Source organism: Nothobranchius furzeri, chromosome 5 (genome assembly GCF_043380555.1).
Source record: "Nothobranchius furzeri strain GRZ-AD chromosome 5, NfurGRZ-RIMD1, whole genome shotgun sequence".
Lineage (NCBI taxonomy): Eukaryota > Metazoa > Chordata > Actinopteri > Cyprinodontiformes > Nothobranchiidae > Nothobranchius > Nothobranchius furzeri.
The window spans coordinates 79,018,056-79,040,120 of record NC_091745.1 but is presented as its reverse complement, the minus strand read 5'-3'; the positions used below and the strand labels follow the sequence as shown (position 1 = coordinate 79,040,120).

Below are 22,065 nucleotides of genomic sequence, written 5' to 3'. Positions count from 1 at the left end.
GATCGACCGGTAAATCGAGAGCTTCGCCTTCTGACTCAGCTCTCTCTTCACCACGACAGACGGGTACAATGCCCGCATCACTGCAGATGCAGCATCAATCTGCCTATCGATCTCACGCTCCATCTTTCCCTCACTTGTGACCCCGAGATACTTAAACTCCTCCACTTGGGGCAGGACCTCATCCCTGACCCGGAGAAGGCATTCTACCATTTTCCGAATCAAGACCATGGTCTCGGATTTAGAGGAGCCGATTCTCATCCCAGCTGCTTCACACTCGGCTGCGAATTTATTTATTAATTATGTTAATAATAATAATAGATCTTAACAGAAGAGCACAAAGTCTTCAGGAGAAAAATAACCCGACTGCTAATAAACAGCCCAGAACTCAATCAGGCTGCAAAAATACATGTTTTTCTCATGCTGTCACACTTTTCAACCGTTTTATTTGTGTGTGTGTGTGTGTGTGTAACGTTGCTTGTTTTGTGTCATTTCTGTGATCCTCTACTGATCGACTGATTGGGGTGGTATGAATTGTTCTGTCACATAAAAGCTGAATGAGAACATTTCCCACCTGTTAACCCTGACACATGTTGCTAGGTAGATTCCTACAGAAAGCCTGTGTGAAGATCAGCAGTCCCCATTCTTCTACAAAGTAAAGACTGCAGCAGCATCAAGTCAGGAATGGACGTTTTAGGTGGAAATCTGATGAATATAAAATTCTGAATTTCTCAGCCGACAAGGATGCACGGACAGAGTGACCCGCACTTTTTTCAAAACCAAATAATTTTCCCAAAAACCATTTTAGCTGTTCCTACTCAGAAACAAGGATGTGACTTTGCTTCTAGACCAGCAGGTGCTCAGATGACTGTCACCTCCTGGTTCTTCCTCTTGATGGAATCCAGAGTCCGACTCCGAGCGCTCCCCTTACGGACTCTGTCTCCCAGCTGAGGCGAAGGAGGCGAACCTGCAGCTTGAGTTGAACAGGAGGAGTGTAACAAATCCTCTCTGTGCTGATGGTGTGCCGACTCCGTGTGCGCCTCCCAGCTGGATGTCTGCTCCCCTCCCTGAGACTGATCCCTGGCTGTCTGCATGGCAGGACTCCTGGTGGGCTGCAGGTCCCTGAGGAGCTCCAGCAGCTCTCTCTTTTCCAGCTCTGCTTCAGCCAGCTCCTGTCTCCTCAGACGCTCTGCTCCTAGCAGGGCGCGCATGTCGCATATCACACTGGATAATTGACCCTGCACAGAAGGGTTCATTACCTGACATGGACCAAACACCAGATGCTTCCCTGAGTGAGATAATAAAGGAAAGACCAACCAACCACCTTAAGCTCCTCCACCTCGTTCTTCAGCTGCGATTCTTTCTGCACCATGTGTCTCCTCTGTGAGTCCAACCGAGACTCCATCTCTCGCCTCACCTCCTCCACCTTGCACAGCATCTCCGTCCTGCAGATGAAGTCAAAATACCACCCTATCAACAATTTAATCTGATGTCAGATTTGAGTTTTGTTGTCATGGAAACTCACCTCAACAGCTCCACCTCGGTGTGCAACTCCGCCACACAGTTATGCTGGTTCGTGGAGAGGAGAGAGTGGCCGCAGCCGTTGGCACACCCTCTGCTCCGGAAGTTACATTCTGACAGGTGAGCGTCCAAGCCCCGCCTCTCTACCTGCACAGGGCAGCCTGAGAGGACAGAGTCACAACAACCGATTCAAATGTGCACACGTGAGATCTGGAGTCATTCAAAACAGAAAGTTGGTTTTCAGACTTTTGGAAAAGAAAGAAAATTCCTTTGTTTATCTGGAGATGTCAACGTCACGGCAGCAATAACGGTCACGCTGTAACTTTACTTACATTCATAACCTCAAAAACACACAATTCACAGGAGTTTCTAACGAAGTAGAAAGTTTAAATCTGAGAAAAGTAGATTTTTGAACATTAATTATTGTTCTAAACCAATTTGATGATGCTTGCTTTTCCTGCAATATTTAAAGAGCAAGTCACCCCTAATCAACTTTTTTTTGCTGATAAACTATATAAATGCGTGTCTAATCGTGCTGCAGACACATGTAGTCAATAATTTGGCACTTCAGTGCATTTTAGTTAAAATTTAAATGTTCTGCCTAATGCGCTGCTCTGGGTGGCTGCATGTTGGAGTGGCTCTGTTGACTATACATAAGTTTTGCCTTTTCTTGGGCATTTTTTCTTCTAGTTTCTCAAGAAAAACTGTTTTTTTTGGACACTGTACATTTCTGTTTCTGGTGCTGTGACGCTTGGAGGATTTTTACTGCCATTTTTTAGCTTTTTGAGCATTTGTTATGATTAAACCATTAAAATGTTTTTATTATTGGTCGCATTATTTTATTTTTATAGTGCTGTTAACTGTTCTCCTATTTTATTGTTTTTATTAGGAATTTTTATCTCTGACTATTTATGCTTTGTTCTTATATATTTTGCCTGTTCTTATTGTGTTTCTTGGTCAAGCATTTGGCTTTTTTATGTACAGCACTTTGGTTAGCTGCCATGCTATTTTGATATGGTGCTTTATAAATAAATATGGTACGGTATGTTATGGTATGGAAGTGTCTTCAGTCAGAGGCTTCTTCAGTTTGGCTGCAACACTGACCGCTACTGGAGATCCTTCCTGCCAACAGCCGTTGTAATATACAACAACTCTTTGATGACTTGATTATTATTATTATTCTGAGCTACTACAGCAATCAGTTTCCCTCTGGGATTAATAAAGTATTTTTGAATTGAATTGAATTAAAACTGTCAGTGTTGAGCGGTTGTCAGGTAAAAAATCCGCACTGCATTGGAATTTAAATCTGCCATCGCTATCGGCTAAGAGGTATGCTATGATGTTAACTGGTACATTATGATGTCACAATGTCGTTGTGAGCCTGTGTGTGTGTATTTGTTGGCGGCTCCGCCCTCTCGGCAGGCAACAGCATTTGTTGCATTTTTCAAACAGGAAGTGGGAGTGGAGTAAGAATCTGGTAGGGGGTGACTTGCTCTTTAACTGTTCACAAAGCACACGGAAATAGTACTTAGGTGGCAAGGTGGAGAAAGGAGGGCCCGGGCGGGATTCGATCCCCAGACTCCCGGGTGAGAGTCATACGCTCTAACCAGTCAGCCAAAGGGACGTCCCCTTGGCCAAGTAGCCAGGGCGCATGATCAATCGGGACATTGTGACAGGACACACACTGCCACACTGAGATGCAAAATTAACAAGAATAAAACGCAACCCTGTACAATGGTCGCTGTGTAAAACACACAAGGACTGAAATTCTAACATGAGCTGAGAGAAACTGACAGAATTTAGGAAACCCTCATTCTTCACAAAACCATTTTAACCCCCGACAAAATCACAGCAACCAAACAGCGTAATAACCTTGAAACTGCAAAAAGCCACACCCACACCTGTACCTACCACAACAGTGATGCATGCACCCTCCACCTGATGAAGAGAAACGTTCTGTATTCAGGCTTATAAATGTATGATTACAGAAAGCTCCGACTCTGGGAGCTGTCAGCTTGCATGTGCACGTGTTGCAAAGTAACCATGGCTACAGATGAACCACCTGTTGTTCACCCACAGGTGTCGGGTTTCCTTTGTTTCATGCGCATCCACACAGATAATTCACATTTAAATGAATACGATCAGTAGAAATGAATCAATACATCGGTGGGTTGAACTGTTTTCTTACCTGTGTTGGAGCAGGAAATGAAGGCAAACTCACAATCATCCTCGTGTGTGTGGAGGCTCTCCAGGGTGCAGATCACCCCACAACCCTGCTCTGCATTCACACAACGGATCTGCAGGCGGTTCAGGTCATTACGCATGTACCTGTGACAAAACTGTCTCTCAGGTGTTGCACATGAATGAGTAGCGCATCAGCTCAGCTACAGAGACGCACCTGTACAGCGGTTTGAGGCTGCTCAGGTCCAGCGGCAGCCTGTCTTCAGGGCAGGAGTGGTGATGGAGCAGCCAGCTGCTGATGCAGGAGCTGCAGTAGGCATGCTCACAGGGAGCCTGGAGGGGGCGCTCCAGCACGTCTCGACACACACAGCACAGCAGACCCTCATTCACAAAACCCACAAACCTCTCCAGATCAAAGCCCATCCTGCAGCTTCACAGATTGTAGGTTTTACAACGCTTAACTGAAGATTCATGAGTTTTCCTAAGACAGCATTCCTACCTGAAGGGTTCATCCAACTCCTTTCCTTTTGTGTTTTTAACCGCACTTGTTCCTCTGCAAGAATTCTCTTTTATCTTTCTGCTGCTGTTCTCCTTTCTTCATCCTCACTCTTCACACCATCCGAGTGAGCAGATGCTCTCCTGTAAAGCCCTTCCCCAACACAGAGTCCCCATGGGAGAGGTTTCCTTGACAACAAGGAGTCAGGATACAGCCAGGCAGCTGTCAGATGGGAACAGATCAGGTGGACAGAATTACTAAAAGAAAAGGAAACAGTCATTCAGACGAAAACCCTCAAACTGCAGTAGATTGACTCAGTTTCTGCCTGAGAACTCAGGCTGTGAAAGTGACATAGCCTTTACAGATCATCTCTCTTTAATGACCAGTCGTGTTTGAGGATTCTCCCTTTTAGTTTGTCTCTGGATGTGGGATTACCGAGGATTACACTCTCTCCCTGCCTGATTGGATTAAAGAGCAATGAGCCTCTGTCAGGACAAAACACGCAAGGACACGAATCAAATGTTGCACTTTTAAGTGTTTAAAGTAATGCAGTAAGTAAAAGGAGCAAAACTTTTTTTTAGAAAAGTTCTCAATTAAACAGGAACGCTTTGTTTCATGATGATCACACAAATATCATCCCACTATTTTCATTAAAATAAGTGTTTTTGAATATGTAGAGAAGAAGTGAGATTGATTTATAATAGTAAAAGTTAATCATGTAAAGTATGTTTGTACATTAAACGCAATCAGCTATAGTGAGGTATAAATCAAACATACCCTAGTGGTTTTGGCCACGCCTTCCGACGGATTCAACCAATCAGATTCTGCAAACCGTTCAGCGGGAGAAACAGAATCGGACAGATACATTTGTAAGAATTTCGATGACATTTTTCATCTTAAACGTCTTTATGACACTTTAAACTCGTGTTGGTATGTATAACACAACTTGTAACACCAGAAACACACCCGAGTTCAGACCGTTTTAAGGCTGTTAGCCGCGGTTTGCTAATAACGTGTAGTTTGTTAACCCGTCAGAGCTAGCTTAATGTGCGTTCGTAGCTTCAGTGGATTGAGAAGACTTGAGTGATAAAAGCAGAAACCCTAACGTGTAACTAAATCTGTTTAAGGTCGTGTTTGCTCTGTTTCACCACGTTACGGTAGAAAACGCACTTATCGGACAAATATCTATTGTTTGAAAATGCAAAACAAATGTGTGGTTGGGCCAGATTATCAACCAGAAAATAAAAGTTCTGGCATCTGACAAGCGAACGTTCATCAGATACGAAACCCATGAGTAATTAGAGTTGCATATTTGTACTGGCCCAACAGAAATTGATTAGAATTGACCTGTTTTAAATGAATGAAAAACATGAATGAATGAATATTTTTCTGCCGCTGGAAAATATCCATGAATTTCATCACATCTCTGTTGATACATGAATTTTTCTCTCTAGGTTGAATAACAATTTTGAGTTGCCACCTGAAGAATGCGCCGATCAGCAGCTCCCAGTCAGCTTTTGGGCAATGCAACGAAAAAACCTCGCTTTGCACCACCAGGAGCTACTGGTTTGTTTCTTAGACCAGAATCCAAACCTTCGGCCTCAAAACTCAGTCTAGACAACGCACCCGATAAGGCAAGTTTCTACCAGCATTTCAATTCAAAAGTACTTTATTAATCCCAGAGGGAAATTGATTGCTGTAGTAATAATCAAGTCATCAAAGAGTTGTTGTATATTACAATGGCTGTTGGCAGGAAGGATCTCCAGTAGCGGTCAGTGTTGCAGCCAAACTGAAGAACCCTCTGACTGAAGACACTCTTCCGTTGTCGGACAGTCTTGTGAAGAGAATGCTCAGGGTTGTCCATCATTTTCTTGATTCTCTGGAGAATCCTTCTTTGCGTTATCTCCTCCAGTGGTTCAGAAACTGCCGAAACTCTGGCTGAGTCCTTGAAAGGGCTTGGAGTTCCTCCATCTTGTTGGCCAGTGATCTCACATCGCCCGTTATGATCGATGGAAGCGATGGTTTGAATTTCCTCTTTCTCTGTCTCCATTTTGCTCCCGCTCTGCACCCACGCTTCTTGCGTTTTAGCTCATTTGGGATTTGTGGCTTCAGTTGAGGTATTATTTCAGCCTGTCCAATGTTAATTAGCTGCTCCCGATTGTAAACAAATTTGTTGCCATGGTTACGCATCATAACAAATGCTCAAAAAGTGAAAAAAAGCTAAAAAATGGCAGTAAAAATCCTCCAAGCGTCACAGCACCAGAAACAGAAAAGTAAAATGTCCAAAAAATACAGTTTTTCTTGAGAAACTAGAAGAAAAAATGCCCAAGAAAAGGCAAAACTTACATAAAGTCAACAGAGCTACTCCAACATGTAGCCACCCAGAGCAGCGCAGTTCCGAGAAAAAAAAAATCAATTTGTATTATAGTCTGATCTGTATGCTTATCAATTTATCATGTTTTCACATAATTCCACATCTCTAATTCTCCCTTTTCTTTTAGATCCAGAAAAGTCTTTTGACACCAGTAGAGAACAAAACATCACTTGATGTCAGGCCCAAACCCAGCCACACTTCTCCAGCTTTGTCCAAGGCGCTGGCTCGAGTTCTCGGTGCAACAGAGATTAAAGAAAATGAAGCAGAAACAAATGATCCAAGCTCTCGATCAGAAGGTTGTACAGAAAACAAAACTCTATCAGGTGAGATGACTTATAATTCACAACTTTGGTAGTGTTACTCGTACAGATACTTTAGTAATAGAAAGGTGGAAAACATTAATGGGGAAAAGTTCATTTAAGGTAATTTTCTTACTTGCTCGTCAATCTGAGTACATCTGCTACATCAACATTAACTAAATGTGAACTTTATAATGTTTTTGCTGCATGTTTGTCGTCTGCATCGGGTGCAAAATCAGTTGAAACATCACTGAATCTGTATGATTTTGGTTTGAATCGTGTATTTGCTTTTATTCATTTATACTAAACATGAGATTTGTTTGTTACACGTATTCAAATCACTGGGCCGCACACCTTTGAATACAACCTTTTTTATCCACACAAACAAATCTGCATAATTCAGAAACTTCTGGAAAATTGCTGCTCATTTCTGTTACCGTTTCTCTTCTGTACATACCAGTTATCTGGATCATAAAATGTCTATTTTTAGCTTGTATAACTTCTTTACACTTAAGGTGTAAAGCCTATTAAAAACTGCTCTCTAGAATAAGCATAAATGCACATTAACCACAGGAATGGACGTTAGTGAGGTACCATCCACAGGCCAACTAGTGGAAGTGCACTGCATATTTCTTGAACAAAAAAGTCAGATAAACCATCTACGTCTGGATTATTTAATCACGTGTCACCTTTCAGCACCCAGCTCTGAACGTGTACTTCTGTTAGTTTAATTTTATCTTTTTTTAATGTGGTATTTAAAGAGCAAGTCGCCCCCTACCAGAGTATTACTTCCTGTTTGAAAAAATGCAACAAATGCTGTTGCCTAGCAGACTGAGTCGGAGCCGCTAACAAATACACACACACACAGGCTCACAACAACATTGTGACATCATATGGTACCAGCTAACATCATAGGGTACCTCTTGGCCAATAGCGATGGCAGATTTAAATTCAAATGCAGTGCAGAGTTTTTACCTGACAACGGCACAACACTGACAGTTTTAGGCAGAACATTAACATTTTAACTAAAATGCACTAAAGTGCAAAACTATTGACTACACGTGTCTGCAGCACGATTAGACACACATTTATATAGTTTATCAGAAAAAAAGCAGATTTGGGGGTGACTTGCTCTTTAACACAAAGTGAGATGAATTTTGGGTTATGTAGCATCTTAAACAACAGGGTATCCGCGGGTCCTTAAAAAGTCTTAAATTTGCCTTTCCAAATTTAAGGCCTTGAAAATCCTTAAAAATGACAAATAATCCTTAAATCCAGTTTCCAAAGGTCTTAAATTACCAAAGACCCAATAAACAAGATTATTTTATTTCTATAAAAATTTTCATGAATTTCTAGTTGGTGTTCAGCATTTTTTGTGTACGATGTTGGCGTAAGCGGAACCGTACACATTCAGCTGGTTGTGAAAGGGGGCTGTTTTTAGATGAGCACGTTAGCTGGTTAAGCTAGTGGGAGCTTGCGCCATGGGGAAGTGCAAATGTAATGGTAACTGGATGGCTAATCCCACGTTCGCGACGTGGTTAGCACCGGTTCCAGGCAATAGCTGGAAATTATAGCTTAAATTTAATTTTAAAAATAGCTTAAATTTGGTCAAAGTGGCCTTAAAAAAGGTCTTAAAAAGTCTTAAATTTGGCTCCCTTAAACCTGCAGATACCCTGAAACAAGAAGCGGTGATGTTGATAAATAGCAAGCAGAAAAATAAGAGTACGAAAAAGAGTGACACGCTGAGGGTGTGCTGCCTGATGACTCAAAACAAAAACAAAGTATGTGCAGAAACCCAATGATACATCATTACTAATACAATACATGGCAACCAAAAGTGCAATATAAGCCAATACAGGTGTAAATAAAGTACACAACGATTAGGGACCCCACTGCTCCTTATTGTTTAATTGTAATGATTAGTATTTGATGCTTTTTCTATGCTTCAACGTTCTGAGTCTAAGCTCTGCACAATAATTTTTATGTACCCAGACCAAGTGTGTGGGTGTAAAAATGGCTTCTGATCTTAATCTGAGGGACACTTCATCTGAATTTCAGGAGATTAATGAGAAAACGGAACCGTTGAAGTTATTTATCGACCTTTGCACCGACGTCACCTAATCACGTGGGTCCACCATGGTGGACGGCAAAAGCATGTAAACAGTGAGCGACACGATTACTAAACAAAGGGAAAAGTAGAGCCTGAAATTGTTTTTGTGATCAAAACAAAAACAAAACTCCTCCAGCATTCCTTCCACTAGTTCATGCCCAGTTCAGTTAACAGAAGAAGTAGCGCATCTAGCGGTATGCTAGCTAGCTTACCAACGTTAGCTTACGTTCTCTGCAGCTGTTCACCGATGTAAACATGCTGCTGACTTTGCCTACATTCACCCCTCTGGATTGATCACTGCTGTTCATCTCCGTCCTCAGTCTCCATCAAAGTTATTAAAAAGAAAAAACGAATTGAGTTTACATCCTTGTCTGTTAGTGCAGCCGACCACGCAGCAAGCTAAAACCATTTTACTGTCAAATCAACTAAATAAAAGCAATAAAAGGCTCCAAACTGGCTTGTTTTGACTAGCTTCACTGGAGTTTCTATGGATGTAAACGGTCTGCCAGGTGAACACACAATACAAATGTTTGAAGCATTAAAATAAAAACGTGTTTGGCTATAATCTGAAATGTACTTAAATATGTTTGAGTGATTTAGAGTGAGAAGTAATGAGAGCAATTTATATTTTAAAGAAAAAAGTATTTGTTTTTCTTCATGTGGTGATTCAATGGATCATCTCTCACTAGCTTCTGCCAAAATAACATTAAATATAGGAAAGTCTGCGGCCTGAAGACCCGGTTCCGGATCTAAATCTAGTACATCGGAGGAGTGTGAGACAGACGTGGTCTGGTTCTCCCACACGGATCCTCACTCTGGGATTTGTCCCAGCCTCAGCAGCACATGTTCGGGAGATTTCTGGCGACAGACGCCGTTTTGCTCTTGCGCGGCGCGTCTGTTTACTGCACGAATGATGCGTTCAGGGTCCAGACGAAGGACTGCAGCATGTGGGCTGTGGATGAATGCGGGCTCAGGCGGGCTGATGAAAACTCGCGTCGGTTCGGCTCGTGTATCCTCACGTGACCTGAGCACGCGCTGTGTTGATATTAGGTCGACGCAGACTTGAGATTTAATTTGACTGGCTTCCATAGTCCTCTACGAGCATGCGCAGTGCGCCCTGCCCCCTCCCCCGCTCATTTAGTTAAGCCAGCACTATTTCACACAGTCGCCCTGCTTCAGGTGAATGAATCCGAGCGGACCCGATGCGGGCTCCCGTGCAGCTGTACAGTTTCCTCCTGGTTGTTGGTGAAAACACATCTCAGCTTCTGTCGTGTCCGTTCACAGTCAGCAGCAGACATGGTGCTGCTGCTGTGCTTGGTTTGGTTTAGAGAGACCGAGCTGAAAGTAGGTCGGGCTGGACTTAAGCGGCTTAGCTACGTCAGCCTAAGCTGAGAGGAATTCATCCAAAGCCCTCCTCGGTAGGCGGGGGCCTAAACGAGGCTGGCCTAGTTAAGCCTGATTCTTATTGTAAGCAGCACTGCCAGTTTTTCTTGGTTCAGCGTAGCTGTGAGAGGACCCAGGACCAGAGTTTGTAGCCACAGTTCATAGCCAGTGATGGATCTGGACAAGGAGAGAGCCATTTAGTCATAAATTAGAGTTAGGCCTTTGTGCCATCGTGGATCAAAAGAGAGCAGAGGGGATAAAACAGAAAGAAAAGGCAGCTGAGCAAAGTGAGGAGCCACTGAGAGAGGGTCCTAGGCCTGACTGGGACTGTGGTGGTCCACTATGCTATAGGATGGCGTCCAGCGCGGTGTTTCTGTCCAGCATGGTGGGCAAAGCTCGCTCTTCCAACTTCACCCTCTCTGAGAAGCTGGACCTGTTGAAGTTGGTTCGCCCTCACATCCGCATCCTGGAGGAGCACACCAACAAACACGCCGTCATCGTGGACAAGAACAAGTGCTGGGACACCATCGCAGAGCAGTACAACGCTTTGGGAGGGGACAGGCCCCACAGGACCGCTCAGGGCCTCAGGACTCTCTACAAGAGGCTGAAGGAGTCAGCCAAACAGGAAGTGATGCAGAGGAGACACGCCCAGCCAGAGTACAGAGTGAGCATCTCAGAGCCAACCAGGAGGATTATGGAGATGATCCCTCACCTGTTTCACCATGTGCCCATACACGAGAAGGACCAGGTTCTACGCAGGTACAGTGTTAGACTTGTCAGCACGCACACACGCACACACACACACACACACACACACACACACACACACACACACACACACACACACACTTGGCTCTGAAATGTGCATCTCAGCATCACTGATAACAGAAAAATTAATGGCGTTCTACAAGTTTTCTTTATTCTTATTCACAGTTTGCTTTTCTAACTTAGTTTTGATCTCGATCAGATCAAATAAACCTAAGTCACTGTTTAGTATCACCAATTAATCTTCAGTTTTAACGGTTTACTCCAAAAATACACGCGTAACAAGGCAGGTAGAGGGTCTTCGTATAGATGAGGCTGTGACTGACAGCAGATCTAAGAATTTCACCGTTAACGAGGCCAGACAACTATGAAATAGTAAATTCAATTCAAGTTTATTTATAAAGCGCCAAATCACGACAAGAGTCGTCTCAAGGCACTTCACATAATAAACATTCCAATTCAGGTCAGTTCATTAAGCCAATCAGAAATAATGTTTCCTATATAAGGAACCCAGCAAATTGCATCAAGCATATACAGCAATCCTCATACTAAGCAAGCATAAGGCGACAGTGGAGAGGAAAACTCCCTTTTAACAGGAAGAAACCTCCAGAGAATCCTGGCTCAGTATAAGCAGCCATCCTCCACGACTCACTGGGGATCGAGAAGACAGAGCAGACACACACACACACACACACACACACACACACACGCATGCACGCACACACACGCGCACGCATGCACGCAGACAAACAGACAGACAGACAGACAGACAGAGACAAGTAAAGTGTCTATAGTTATATTGTGATTTCTTAGTAAATATTCTATTAGGTGAGAGATAAACTTTATTGTATTTATCCTAGTGGATCTATAATTAAACGGGTAAACTAGCAGTAGCACATCCAACGTCAAAGAGAGTAAAAAGTTATTATCAGGAGAGGGAGAATGTTTAAGTGGTTAGCAGCAGTGTGCTAGACGATGGCCCCCTCCACGAGGCCACCACAGCTCAGCAGAACATCATTGTAGCTTCTTCTGGGGAGAAAAACACTTAGAGAGAAAATAAAGTTAACAGCTGAAATTTCAGAAAATAATACAGTTAAAGAGCAGATTGTAGAAGAAAGCAGTAGAGTGTGAAAAGTGGTCAGTGTATCCTCCAGCAGTCTAAGCCTATAGCAGCATAACTACAGAGATAACTCTGGATAATCTATCCTATTAAGATGGAGGCGTGTTGGAGGCAGGGCAAGGGAGAGCCGTCTTGTATTTAGTTACATGATGCTATGAAGAGTAAGATATGGGAGCAAAATGTTTCGTTATACTTATCTGTCATTTGACTTATTTTGATTATAAGCACACACTCCAGTTTACAAATCTTCCTCTTTTGCCCTTTTTCAGGTTAATTTACAAGCACAACTCTCCTGCCGAGCATCCTGGCAGCAGCTCCTCCCTGGCTGGAGTCCAGGATTACTCTGTAGCTCTTCCAAGTACCCCTCATGAGGTTGTCCATCAGCTGGACCCTGTAGAAGATGTAAAACCACCGCCAGAACTCCCCATCGTCCCCTCACACACAGGGCCAGGGGTGGATGGGGTGCAAGAGCAAGAGCAGGATCTAAGTAGCACCCACAACTATGAAGCGTCCCTGTCTCCCTCTCCGTCGTCCGTTAACATCGCCCTCTCTGCATCGCCGCTGCCGCTACAGCACGACGACTACTCAGGAGACTTCTACCCTCACCATGAGTCAGACAGGTGTCGTCCTCTTCACCTGGTTAAAGAGGAGCACGATTTGGTGTTAGCCAATCACAGGAAGGTTGCTCTCTACCTGGAGGAGAAGAGGGAGGGTCTGAAGAGGAAGCAGGAACTGGAGGAGGAACTTCTGAGAGCCAAAATCAAAGTGGAGAAGCTAAAGGCAGCTCGACTGAGACACGGGCTGCCAGCTCCTCTATAGAAAGAAAGAACACGCACACTAACATTCACCTTTACAAAGGGAGGGACTCCGACGTTTGCTGTTTCTGGCGAACAGTCAAGATTCATGTTTGAGAGCAAAGTTTGTATTTTTTCAAACGTAGTGCCTCACATAGACTTAGATAATTAGCTTGTTTACTGTATTTGCTTCATTCATAGACATCGGTGTTAACGAGCGTTTCAGACCAGATCCCATTAGGGGAAAAAACGTCAACACGTCATGAGCAGTTGGGCTGAACGAACCATCACACGTTTAATTTAAATTTTTAAAGATTTGTTCACTGAGAACCTGTCTCTCGCTCGTTCTTTTTTAAGTCTGATCAGTGGCTCTGAGTGGCAGGTGGAAAAACTTTCAACCCCCGTCGTCCGCATTGGTTGCAGAATGGACACGGGTGGGAAAACGATGAAAGCCAGTCTCTTCTGTGAGTGCGTTTACATGCAGCCAGTAACCCTTTTAAAACCCGAATATTCACAATAACCCGGTTCCGCAGGTCCATGTAAACACCGCCAGAAACCTGGATATGCTCATAACCGGGTTTTTAAAAACTACACCTGGGGTAACCCTTTTCTAACCCGAATGTTTGGTCGTGTAAACGCATACCGGGATATCCCCATCAAAGCGTGTGTTCTGCGCATGCTTTGTTCGCAAGGAATCTTGGTCTTTTGAGTAGCGAGACGTCTTGTATGCGCCAGAACACCGGAAGGAAACAACAAGTTGGGAGCAACATGGCGAGTCGCGGCACAGCACCACACTTTTGGAGTGACGAGGAAACTGAAGCGCAAAGAAACGCGGTCGCTATCTCTTCCGAACTGGGAAACATGTTGTTGTTTTCACGGATACCGGAACGAGAAGAACCGGAAATGACGCATATTGCGTCTGGACGTAGTCCATACGTCCTGACGCTACCCCAACGTCCGCATTTACATCGGGTTATGCAAGTTAGGGGTAACTCTTTTCTCTATTTATGCTTGTAAACGGGTTATTCTGATCAACTCAGAAACCCGAATACCGACCTTAACCCGATCATAACCCGGATATTGGCTGCATGTAAATGTAGTCTATGTTGCTGGGAAAATTAGTTTTCATGGCCCCGCCCTCTTTGACTTGTGACAGCAGACAGCTGTGTTGATTTAGCATCCAGGGCGTGTCTAGGCTAGCAGAAGCTAATCATTAGCATGAGAAACTCCACAACATAGCGGAACACGTTCAGCCTTGTTATCTGTGGAAATGACACATAAGCGTTGCATTTTTCACCCAAGAAAGAAGAACAAATGGGAGTGAATATGCTGTTAGCCAATCAGACAAGTCGTTTGCATATCATGAATGTTAATGAGTAAACCTAGAAATCCAGCAGTTTTCAGCCCCCCCACTCCAACTAACTTCTGCTCCCTGAAACAGGAGCGCCAGAACTTTTTTTCCCCCCACACAGAAAACAACTTATTTATTCATACAACCAGTACACGACTCACTGCCATGATGGGTTATGTTCTACATGTTTTATAAGTTGAGGAACCACGTAATATTTGTTCTTTTTGAAATGCGATCGGTCACTGAGTTGAATATGAAGGCTGAACATTGAAATTTACTTCAGCCATAATTGGGCCGTAAAAATCCAGTCTCTACATCACAGGGAAAACGATCGTTCGTGGCCTCCCCCACTTTGGCTTGCGATCGCACTTGTGAGGGAGACGCCCGGAGGCGTCTAACTCCACCATATAGAGGAACACATTCAGGCTTGTGTCATCTGTGGAGATGAAGCATTGATGGTGCATTTTCCCCAAGAAAATACTTTTTACAGTTTTCTGAGTTTTGTGACTGAAGGCAGCGGAAGAGTTGCATTGCTGTTGGTCATTACATGTCATTGATTTTAAAGGTGCAGTAGTTTATCTTGGAAAAAGCCGTTCAAGCAAAATCTTGAAAAAACAAATAACAATCCAAAGCTCTGACCCTGTTTTTCAGCCTCCCCCCTCGAGTCACAGAATCTGATGGTTGCAGAAAACAGCACAACACCTGCTTGTGACACGAGCACCAACTCCGAACCAAAACTAATCCCATTTGCTTTGGGCGCTATTAATAGTATATTATGCTAGCATTTTTAGCATTTGGTGTTTTCATCCGCGTAAGTCACACGTGACATGACCAGGAAGCAGAAAATCCATGTGTTAGGAGATCGTTTTGGGCCGTTCCTGTAAAAAAAAAAAGTGAGGCGCGAACCAGAAAAGCGTCTGCCGATCACAATTTGACAACGGATTATGAAAGAACGGATAACGCTCGAAACACGTGGATTCTTCCTGACGTAAGAGGTGAGTCTCCGCTTTGTTTTGGTTGTTTTGGCGTCGACATCGTCCTAGCGCGCAACGTTCTGTCACTCTTAAAAAAACGGTGAGAAACGCTGGCAGCGAATGAGTTAAAGAGCAAGTCACCCCCATATCAACCTTTTTTCCTGATAAACTACATAAATGTGTGTCTAATCGTGCTGCAGACACGTGTCGTCAGTAGTTTTGCACTTTAGTGCATTTTATTTAAACTTTTAATCTTCTGCCTAAAACTGTCAGTGTTGTGCCGTTGTCAGGTAAAAACTCTGCACTGCATTTGAATTTAAATCTGCCATCGCTATTGGCTAAGAGGTACCCTAGAACGTTAGCCGGTACCATATGATGTCACAATGTCGTTGTGAGCCTGTGTGTGTGTATTTGTTAGCGGCTCCGCCCTCTCGGTCTGCTAGGCAACAGGATTTGTTGCATTTTTTCAAACAGGAAGTGGGAGCAGAGTAATACTCTGGTAGGGGGTGACTTGCTCTTTAAACAGGAGAGAGAGCTAAAAGAAAACAACTCGCAAGGCATTCATTGACATGAGAGACCTCGGCAACTTTTTAACTCGAGCATAAATGAGATCTTTAAACAATTTAAAAAGTTGTGTTCAGGGACTCAGTTGTTGTTTAACTGGTAGTTTGGTAAAAGAAAAAAGGGAATACTGCTAGTTACCATTTGGTGTAATTGTTGGTCATTGTGAGTTTGCCATGAATTGTGTTTGTGTACAAGTGTTGATTTGTTTTACAGTTTATCTTCATGTTATTTTTATTAAAATTAATGTTGTTAATAAACCTGAATTTCTGTCTTGAGCCGGTAAAGAGTTCAAACGATGACGTTAATCATTTGATTTTGCCTTGACAGGTTGTTTATTTTTAGTTTGAGGGAAGGAGGCTCCATTTATGTTTCAGCTGAGTTTAAAGACTTTAAGCAGCAGCGACCTCTGCTGGCCACTTCTCTAACTTGCATTCTGTTTGATATTTATTACACATTCAACCAATTTCCTTTACAATTTTGCCTTGCAGGAAGAAACCAAAGTCCCACATTGACTCGTGGAGATCTTCAGACGCCTCAGCATCGTGCTTCTGGAGCTGCAGGTTCAGACTCCGCCTGCAGTAAGGATGGAGTTCGTTACTTCAGTGTGGTTTGGTGTAAGGCCAGTAAGAAGAAACACAAGCGCTGGGAGGGCGATGCAGTACTGATCACAAGAGGACGCTCCGTCTCGCTCAAAGATATGGAAGGGAAGGACATTGGAAAGGGTGATGGCAAAGTTTTAGTTGTTTAGCGTAAACTTAAACTTTCATTGTTTTACTTAATTTTTTTAGAGGTCTGACCACAGAACCGTTTAGATCGTCCTGGCAACATGTTTGTGCTCTAGGAAGTGGCTACAAGGTGTCGCAGCTGGCCTCGCTGTCTGAGGGAGAAATGCTGATGATCGGAGGAAAAGAGGTGGAGGTGATGGGAGTTATTTCTGCTGACGACTTTGCCAAGGGCCGTTGTTTCCAGGACATCCAAACAGATCAAGCAGAGTCTGCTACGAAGCCCGCTCCACCTCTTGGCTCGGCCTCCAAACCGTTCTTCCCCCCTACAACGTTGGGGCGAGCAGGGCGTCCAGAGCCCAAGCCAGAGGAGGAGCAAACCTGCCGTCCTCGTCACAACCCGCTCGCTCCAGGTCTGTAGACTACATCGGGATCTTCTTCCTTCTGGGAGTTGGATTTTCTCACGTTAAAGTCGTCATTTTTAGGTGCTCTAGTGATGCCCCGCCCCTCCTCCAACCACCAGTGGCTTCACAATAAAGCAGCACTTCCTGTAGTTGATGTAGTTGTCGACACACACCTGACCACACACCTGCGACCCCACCAGAGAGAGGGCCTCCTCTTCCTCTACGAGTGTGTTATGGGCATGAGGTGACTCTTTCTAATCGGAGGTGTTTAAAAAATCACCACTTCTGCTGTGAATGCTGAGCGATCTTTCGTGCGTGTCTGTTTCAGAGCTGCGGGCCGCTACGGTGCCATCCTGGCTGACGAGATGGGACTGGGGAAGACCCTTCAGAGCGTGTCCCTGGCCTGGACGCTGCTCAAACAGGGACCTTATGGTGGGAAACCAGTTGTGAGGCGTGTTCTTGTGGTCACACCTGGCAGCCTTGTGCAGAACTGGAAAGCAGAGTTCACCAAGTGGCTGGGTCGTGAGCGAATCAGCGTTTTTACCGTGGATCAGGTTTGGAGATGAGAGGACGTTTGTTTATCTTTTAGTTTAGGGCAAGAAGAAGGGACATTTCCTCTTGATCAGAATTTATTTTTACTTGTACTTTTATCCTTTATCATTTGTCTCTTCGGTCAGTTTGAGCAAATTTCTGAAATACTGTAAATAACAAAATGACTTTTTAGCACAAATAAATTCTTAATCTTTAACATTTTGTTCAGGAGCACAGAGTGGATTGTGTCGTCTCCTCTTCACAACGTTCTTGTCATCAGCTATGAAATGCTGCTGCGCTGCCTGGAGCAGGTTCAGTAGCTTCACCTTGCGTCGCTCGCTCAAGTGTGCGTTGAAGAGACGAGTGTCATCTTTATCTTTAACTCTCAGGTGCAGAAAGTGGAGTTTGGTCTCGTCATTTGTGACGAGGGTCACCGGCTGAAGAACAGCAGCATTAAAACATCATCTGCTCTCAGCAGCCTCACCTGTCAGCGTCGAGTCATTCTCACAGGTACGTGGAGCTGAAGTAACGGCTAAATCAGAAGGAAACAGCTTTTCTGAGATGAGGGGATTCATAGCTAGCTTCCTTTCTTTATTGTAAGGGACGCCCGTCCAAAACGACCTGCAGGAGTTCTACGCTATTATCGAGTTTGTTAACCCGGGGATTCTTGGGTCAGCCACTGCGTACAGAAAAGTGTATGAGGAGCCCATTCTCTGCTCCAGACAGCCATCCTGCACAGAGGTGTACCACCTTTTGTCCCTCGTTTATGATCTTCTGTCGCAGAAGCAGTTTTAACTCGTGTCTTGTGTCTGCTGCTGTCTAAAGGAGGAGAGAGTTCTGGGAGAGGAACGAGCGACTGAACTCTCCCGCCTCACCGGCATGTTCATTCTGAGGAGGACGCAAGAGATCATCAACCGCTACCTGCCGCCTCGTCTGGACTGGACCTTGTTCTGTGAGCTGTCTCCTCTGCAGCAGCACCTGTACAAGCACCTGCTCTGCCACCGAGTCTTCAGGACCTGCCTTCAGGGCTCGGGTCAGACCAACACACACCTGGCCTGCATCACTGCACTGAAGAAGCTCTGTAACCATCCTGGTTTGCTCCACATCACCATGAAGGTTCAGGAATGGCACATCTGATTATCAGTGAGAAAACGTTACACACGGCTGGTATTTTTAAGATTTGGCTGCATTTGTGTTGTTTGGCAGGAGAGAACGGACCGTGGAAATGTGGAGAGTTCTTTATATGAGGGCCTTGCAGATCTCTTCCCAGAATCCTTCTCTTCTGCAGGATTCAGTACCGCTGATTCTGGAAAACTGATGGTTCTTTCAGACCTGCTGAGTGCAATCAGACAGCTCAGCCCTTCAGACAGGTGTGTGTGTGTGTGTGTGTGTGTACGTTCACACGCTCTACACGCCGAACATCTCTTGGTTTAACATGCGTGTCCCTGCAGGGTGGTTCTGGTGTCGAACTACACTCAGACTCTGGACTTGCTCCAGGACCTGTGCGTACACATGGGCTACACATTCTGTCGGCTGGATGGCCACACCCCCACCAGCCAGCGACAGCGACTGGTCGACAGTTTTAACAGTCCCTACTCGCAGAACTTCCTGTTTCTGCTGAGCTCTAAAGCAGGCGGGGTGGGGCTTAATCTGATCGGCGCTTCCCATCTGGTCTTGTACGACATCGACTGGAACCCTGCCAACGACATCCAGGTGAGACTCACCTGTACCGTAATAAATGTTCTTATCAAAGTGACTATAGCTGTTTTTACAGGATCAGAGCGTTTGCATAACGGGATTTACCGCGGCACCCTGGGGAGGGTTTTGGCCATCAGGCACCTCTCCAACCAAGACGGGATATAGGGAGGTCGCTGGGCGGCCCCCCCCCGCATGAGAAGTACAGGGTCGCGCATTCAGCGTCAGACGGAAGACACGTCAAACTGATGAAATTCCTTTTTCAGGACCTTTAGCTTTGATGTGACCTGCTTTTTGTCCCGCCTGACGCTCAGCCGGTGTTTTCACCACTCTGTCGAACAGCTGGCTGTCTCTCACCGTCCCCGTAAAAAGGCGACTAATCTGTTCGTCCGCTCGCACGACCAAAAGCTCCATGGTCTCCGCGTCCGTCCAGCCAGCTTTCCTTCCGGCCGGCACTCGGCGCGCAGTACACGTGACTAACGCAACCACCCTCTTTTTCGGGGGCGGGGCCTCCCACAGTCGCTCCAAAGGGATTAGCGGGGCTGACGCGCATTTAGCCGTCATGGCGATGGGCTCATGCGGCAATATCACTACGAGGCTAAGCGCATCAGAATCGAGTTTTATCACCTTTCCCCTTTGCTCCATGCCGCGTTTACGAGACCCACGAATTCAGATTTATCGCTCTGTAATGACGCGATGGTCTGTCTTATAACAGAGGCTAATGTACTGTCCTTTAGCTCGTTTATCTTACCGGTAACCGCATCCAAACTACAGAAAATGCCCGTTTAACTTGACAAAGCATCGTTTTATGATTGTGTGGACTCGATCATAAATTGAATCCTAAATTTTAACCTGAGATATTATTTGGTGTGTATTTATTTCACCTAGCTATTCCAGATTTGTGGGATCTCAGAAACATAAAAAAACAAACATTATTTTGAACAAATAATAATAATGTGTAGTTGTATAAATATATATTATAAATGAAATAAAGGCTTAAGATAAGTCAAATAAAATATTCCAGTCCACATTCTAGGTCCGTCTTACCAACAGACGTTTAGTAGAACATTTGAAAGGACAGAACTGAAGTGAAATCTTGATTTTGTTTATTTAAAACCACGACGGACCCCACATGCAGATTAGAAAACTTTCTATTTTTGTTCTATCTGTAGATCTCTGGGGTTTGCTGTTAAAACGCTGAAACAGCAAATCATTTTGTTTTTCTCTGTTTCACTAAAATAAGTCAAAAAGCTCTCGTGTGCCCCCCCCCACTAGATGGCAGTCTGCTAATTTGTCTTCCTCTGAGCTTTTTCCTGCTGTGCTGTCCAGGCCATGGCTCGAGTGTGGAGAGATGGACAGAAAAAGACGGTGCACATTTACCGTCTCCTCACTGCAGGCAAGAAGACAAAAGCAGTAGAAAGGAGTCAGAGTTTAACTTGTTGTCTGCGGTTTGGTCTCACGTGTGTGTGTAAATGCATCTCAGGCACGATCGAGGAGCGCATATTCCAGAGGCAGGTGTCCAAACAGGGGCTATCGGGGACTGTGGTTGATTTGGGAAAAGGGGCGGAGCACACAAGCTTCTCCACCAACGAACTCCAGGATCTTTTCAGCCTGTCCGACACGCCGTGTTTGACTCACGACCTGTTGACCTGTGGCTGCAGCACGGACGGTTCAGTCAGCGGTAAGCTCGTGGACACGCCAAGGCTACAGCCTTTTTCCTGCAAATCCCTCACTTCTCTCGTCTTCCTCAGATGTGGTGGTGGAAGAGGCGGAGCCTGTCTCTGATAGACCGTGCCAGCTCGGTCGTCAAGGTGACCGTAGGGGGGCGGCACAGAAGCCTCTGAGTATGTCTGAGCTCATGCAGTGGAGACACTTCTCTGGTGACACACACACCTTCTCAGACCTGTACCTCGATCACGCACGAAGCCACATCTCCTTCGCCTTCCAGACCACCGTCTCTCACGCGTCCCAGTAAACACTTCGCTGCATTTTTGTTCGGATTCTTCATGATTTTCCCACACAATGCCATTTCCAACAGTGTTTAATAGAGAAATCTTCAGTCGTAACCTAAACTTTTCCCATTTTTCTTTACTTATTTGATGTAATTTAATGTAAAATTTCTAAAAATAAATGTTTTTCTAAAGGAGTGTTCGTAAAATAAACTTTTATGGAGTTTTCTCCAGTCATGACAGAGAACGTAGGCGGGGTATTTATGACTGCAGTTGTTTTATTTCCCATATAAAAGGCACGATCCTTTAGACTAGAGCCTGTTTTCCTGCATCAGTAGGAGAGAGAGAGAGAGAGAGAGAGAGAGAGAGAGAGAGAGAGAGAGAGAGAGAGAGAGAGAGAGAGAGAGAGAGAGAGAGAGAGAGAGAGAGAGAGAGAGAGAGAGAGAGAGAGAGAGAGAGAGAGAGAGAGAGAGAGAGAGAGAGAGAGAGAGAGAGAGAGAGAGAGAGAGAGAGAGAGAGAGAGAGAGAGAGAGAGAGAGAGAGAGAGAGAGAGAGAGAGAGAGAGAGAGAGAGAGAGAGAGAGAGAGAGAGAGAGAGAGAGAGAGAGAGAGAGAGAGAGAGAGAGAGAGAGAGAGAGAGAGAGAGAGAGAGAGAGAGAGAGAGAGAGAGAGAGAGTGAGTGAGTGAGAGTCGAAGGCAGTCGATGGCCCTGGGTGCTCGCGGCTTGAATTGTGCATTAATGTCGCGGTTTGTTATTCAGCGACACGTTAGCTTTCAGTGACTCTGCTGGCTTTTAGATGTCGGCCATGCTGCAAACTCCTCAGTCTGTTATTTTG

At 44.8% G+C, this 22,065-nt stretch overlaps 3 protein-coding genes across 5 annotated transcripts in view; 2 read left to right on the top strand and 1 right to left on the bottom strand.

Moving 5' to 3' along the window:
* The window catches only part of rnf41l (ring finger protein 41, like), a 5,187-nt gene extending 177 nt beyond the window's left edge, over window positions 1-5,010 (bottom strand). The window contains exons 1-7 of one of the 3 annotated variants that reach the window (XM_054741184.2): window positions 4,199-5,010; window positions 3,917-4,129; window positions 3,707-3,846; window positions 3,430-3,456; window positions 1,523-1,679; window positions 1,322-1,442; window positions 1-1,235 (exon numbers count right to left, since the gene is read on the bottom strand). The exon at window positions 1-1,235 is cut by the window's left edge and continues 177 nt beyond it. In XM_054741184.2, the coding sequence (XP_054597159.1) occupies window positions 858-1,235; window positions 1,322-1,442; window positions 1,523-1,679; window positions 3,430-3,456; window positions 3,707-3,846; window positions 3,917-4,122 (1,029 nt within the window). In that variant the 5' untranslated portion in view covers window positions 4,123-4,129; window positions 4,199-5,010 and the 3' untranslated portion in view covers window positions 1-857. The remainder of the gene's footprint in view (window positions 1,236-1,321; window positions 1,443-1,522; window positions 1,680-3,429; window positions 3,457-3,706; window positions 3,847-3,916; window positions 4,130-4,198) is intronic. The other 2 variants (XM_070551872.1, XM_015950469.3) reach the window with 2 other exon arrangements.
* Window positions 5,011-5,017: 7 nt separating this feature from the next.
* On the top strand, window positions 5,018-21,427 carry rad54b (RAD54 homolog B). The gene is given in 17 exon segments (XM_015950466.3): window positions 5,018-5,125; window positions 5,650-5,829; window positions 6,697-6,892; window positions 16,418-16,651; window positions 16,771-17,064; window positions 17,137-17,299; window positions 17,384-17,609; window positions 17,816-17,829; window positions 17,831-17,897; window positions 17,976-18,096; window positions 18,188-18,327; window positions 18,412-18,702; window positions 18,793-18,956; window positions 19,038-19,299; window positions 20,611-20,677; window positions 20,765-20,962; window positions 21,033-21,427. Coding segments are annotated over 16 exon segments (2,808 nt in total). The 5' UTR covers window positions 5,018-5,125; window positions 5,650-5,682; the 3' UTR covers window positions 21,257-21,427.
* On the top strand, window positions 6,922-13,370 carry LOC107379631 (fibrinogen silencer-binding protein). Its single transcript, XM_015950468.3, has 2 exons — window positions 6,922-11,120; window positions 12,516-13,370. The coding sequence occupies exons 1-2, from the start codon at window positions 10,714-10,716 to the stop codon at window positions 13,063-13,065; spliced, it is 957 nt and encodes a 318-aa protein (XP_015805954.3). The 5' UTR covers window positions 6,922-10,713; the 3' UTR covers window positions 13,066-13,370.
* Window positions 21,428-22,065: the final 638 nt, after the last annotated feature.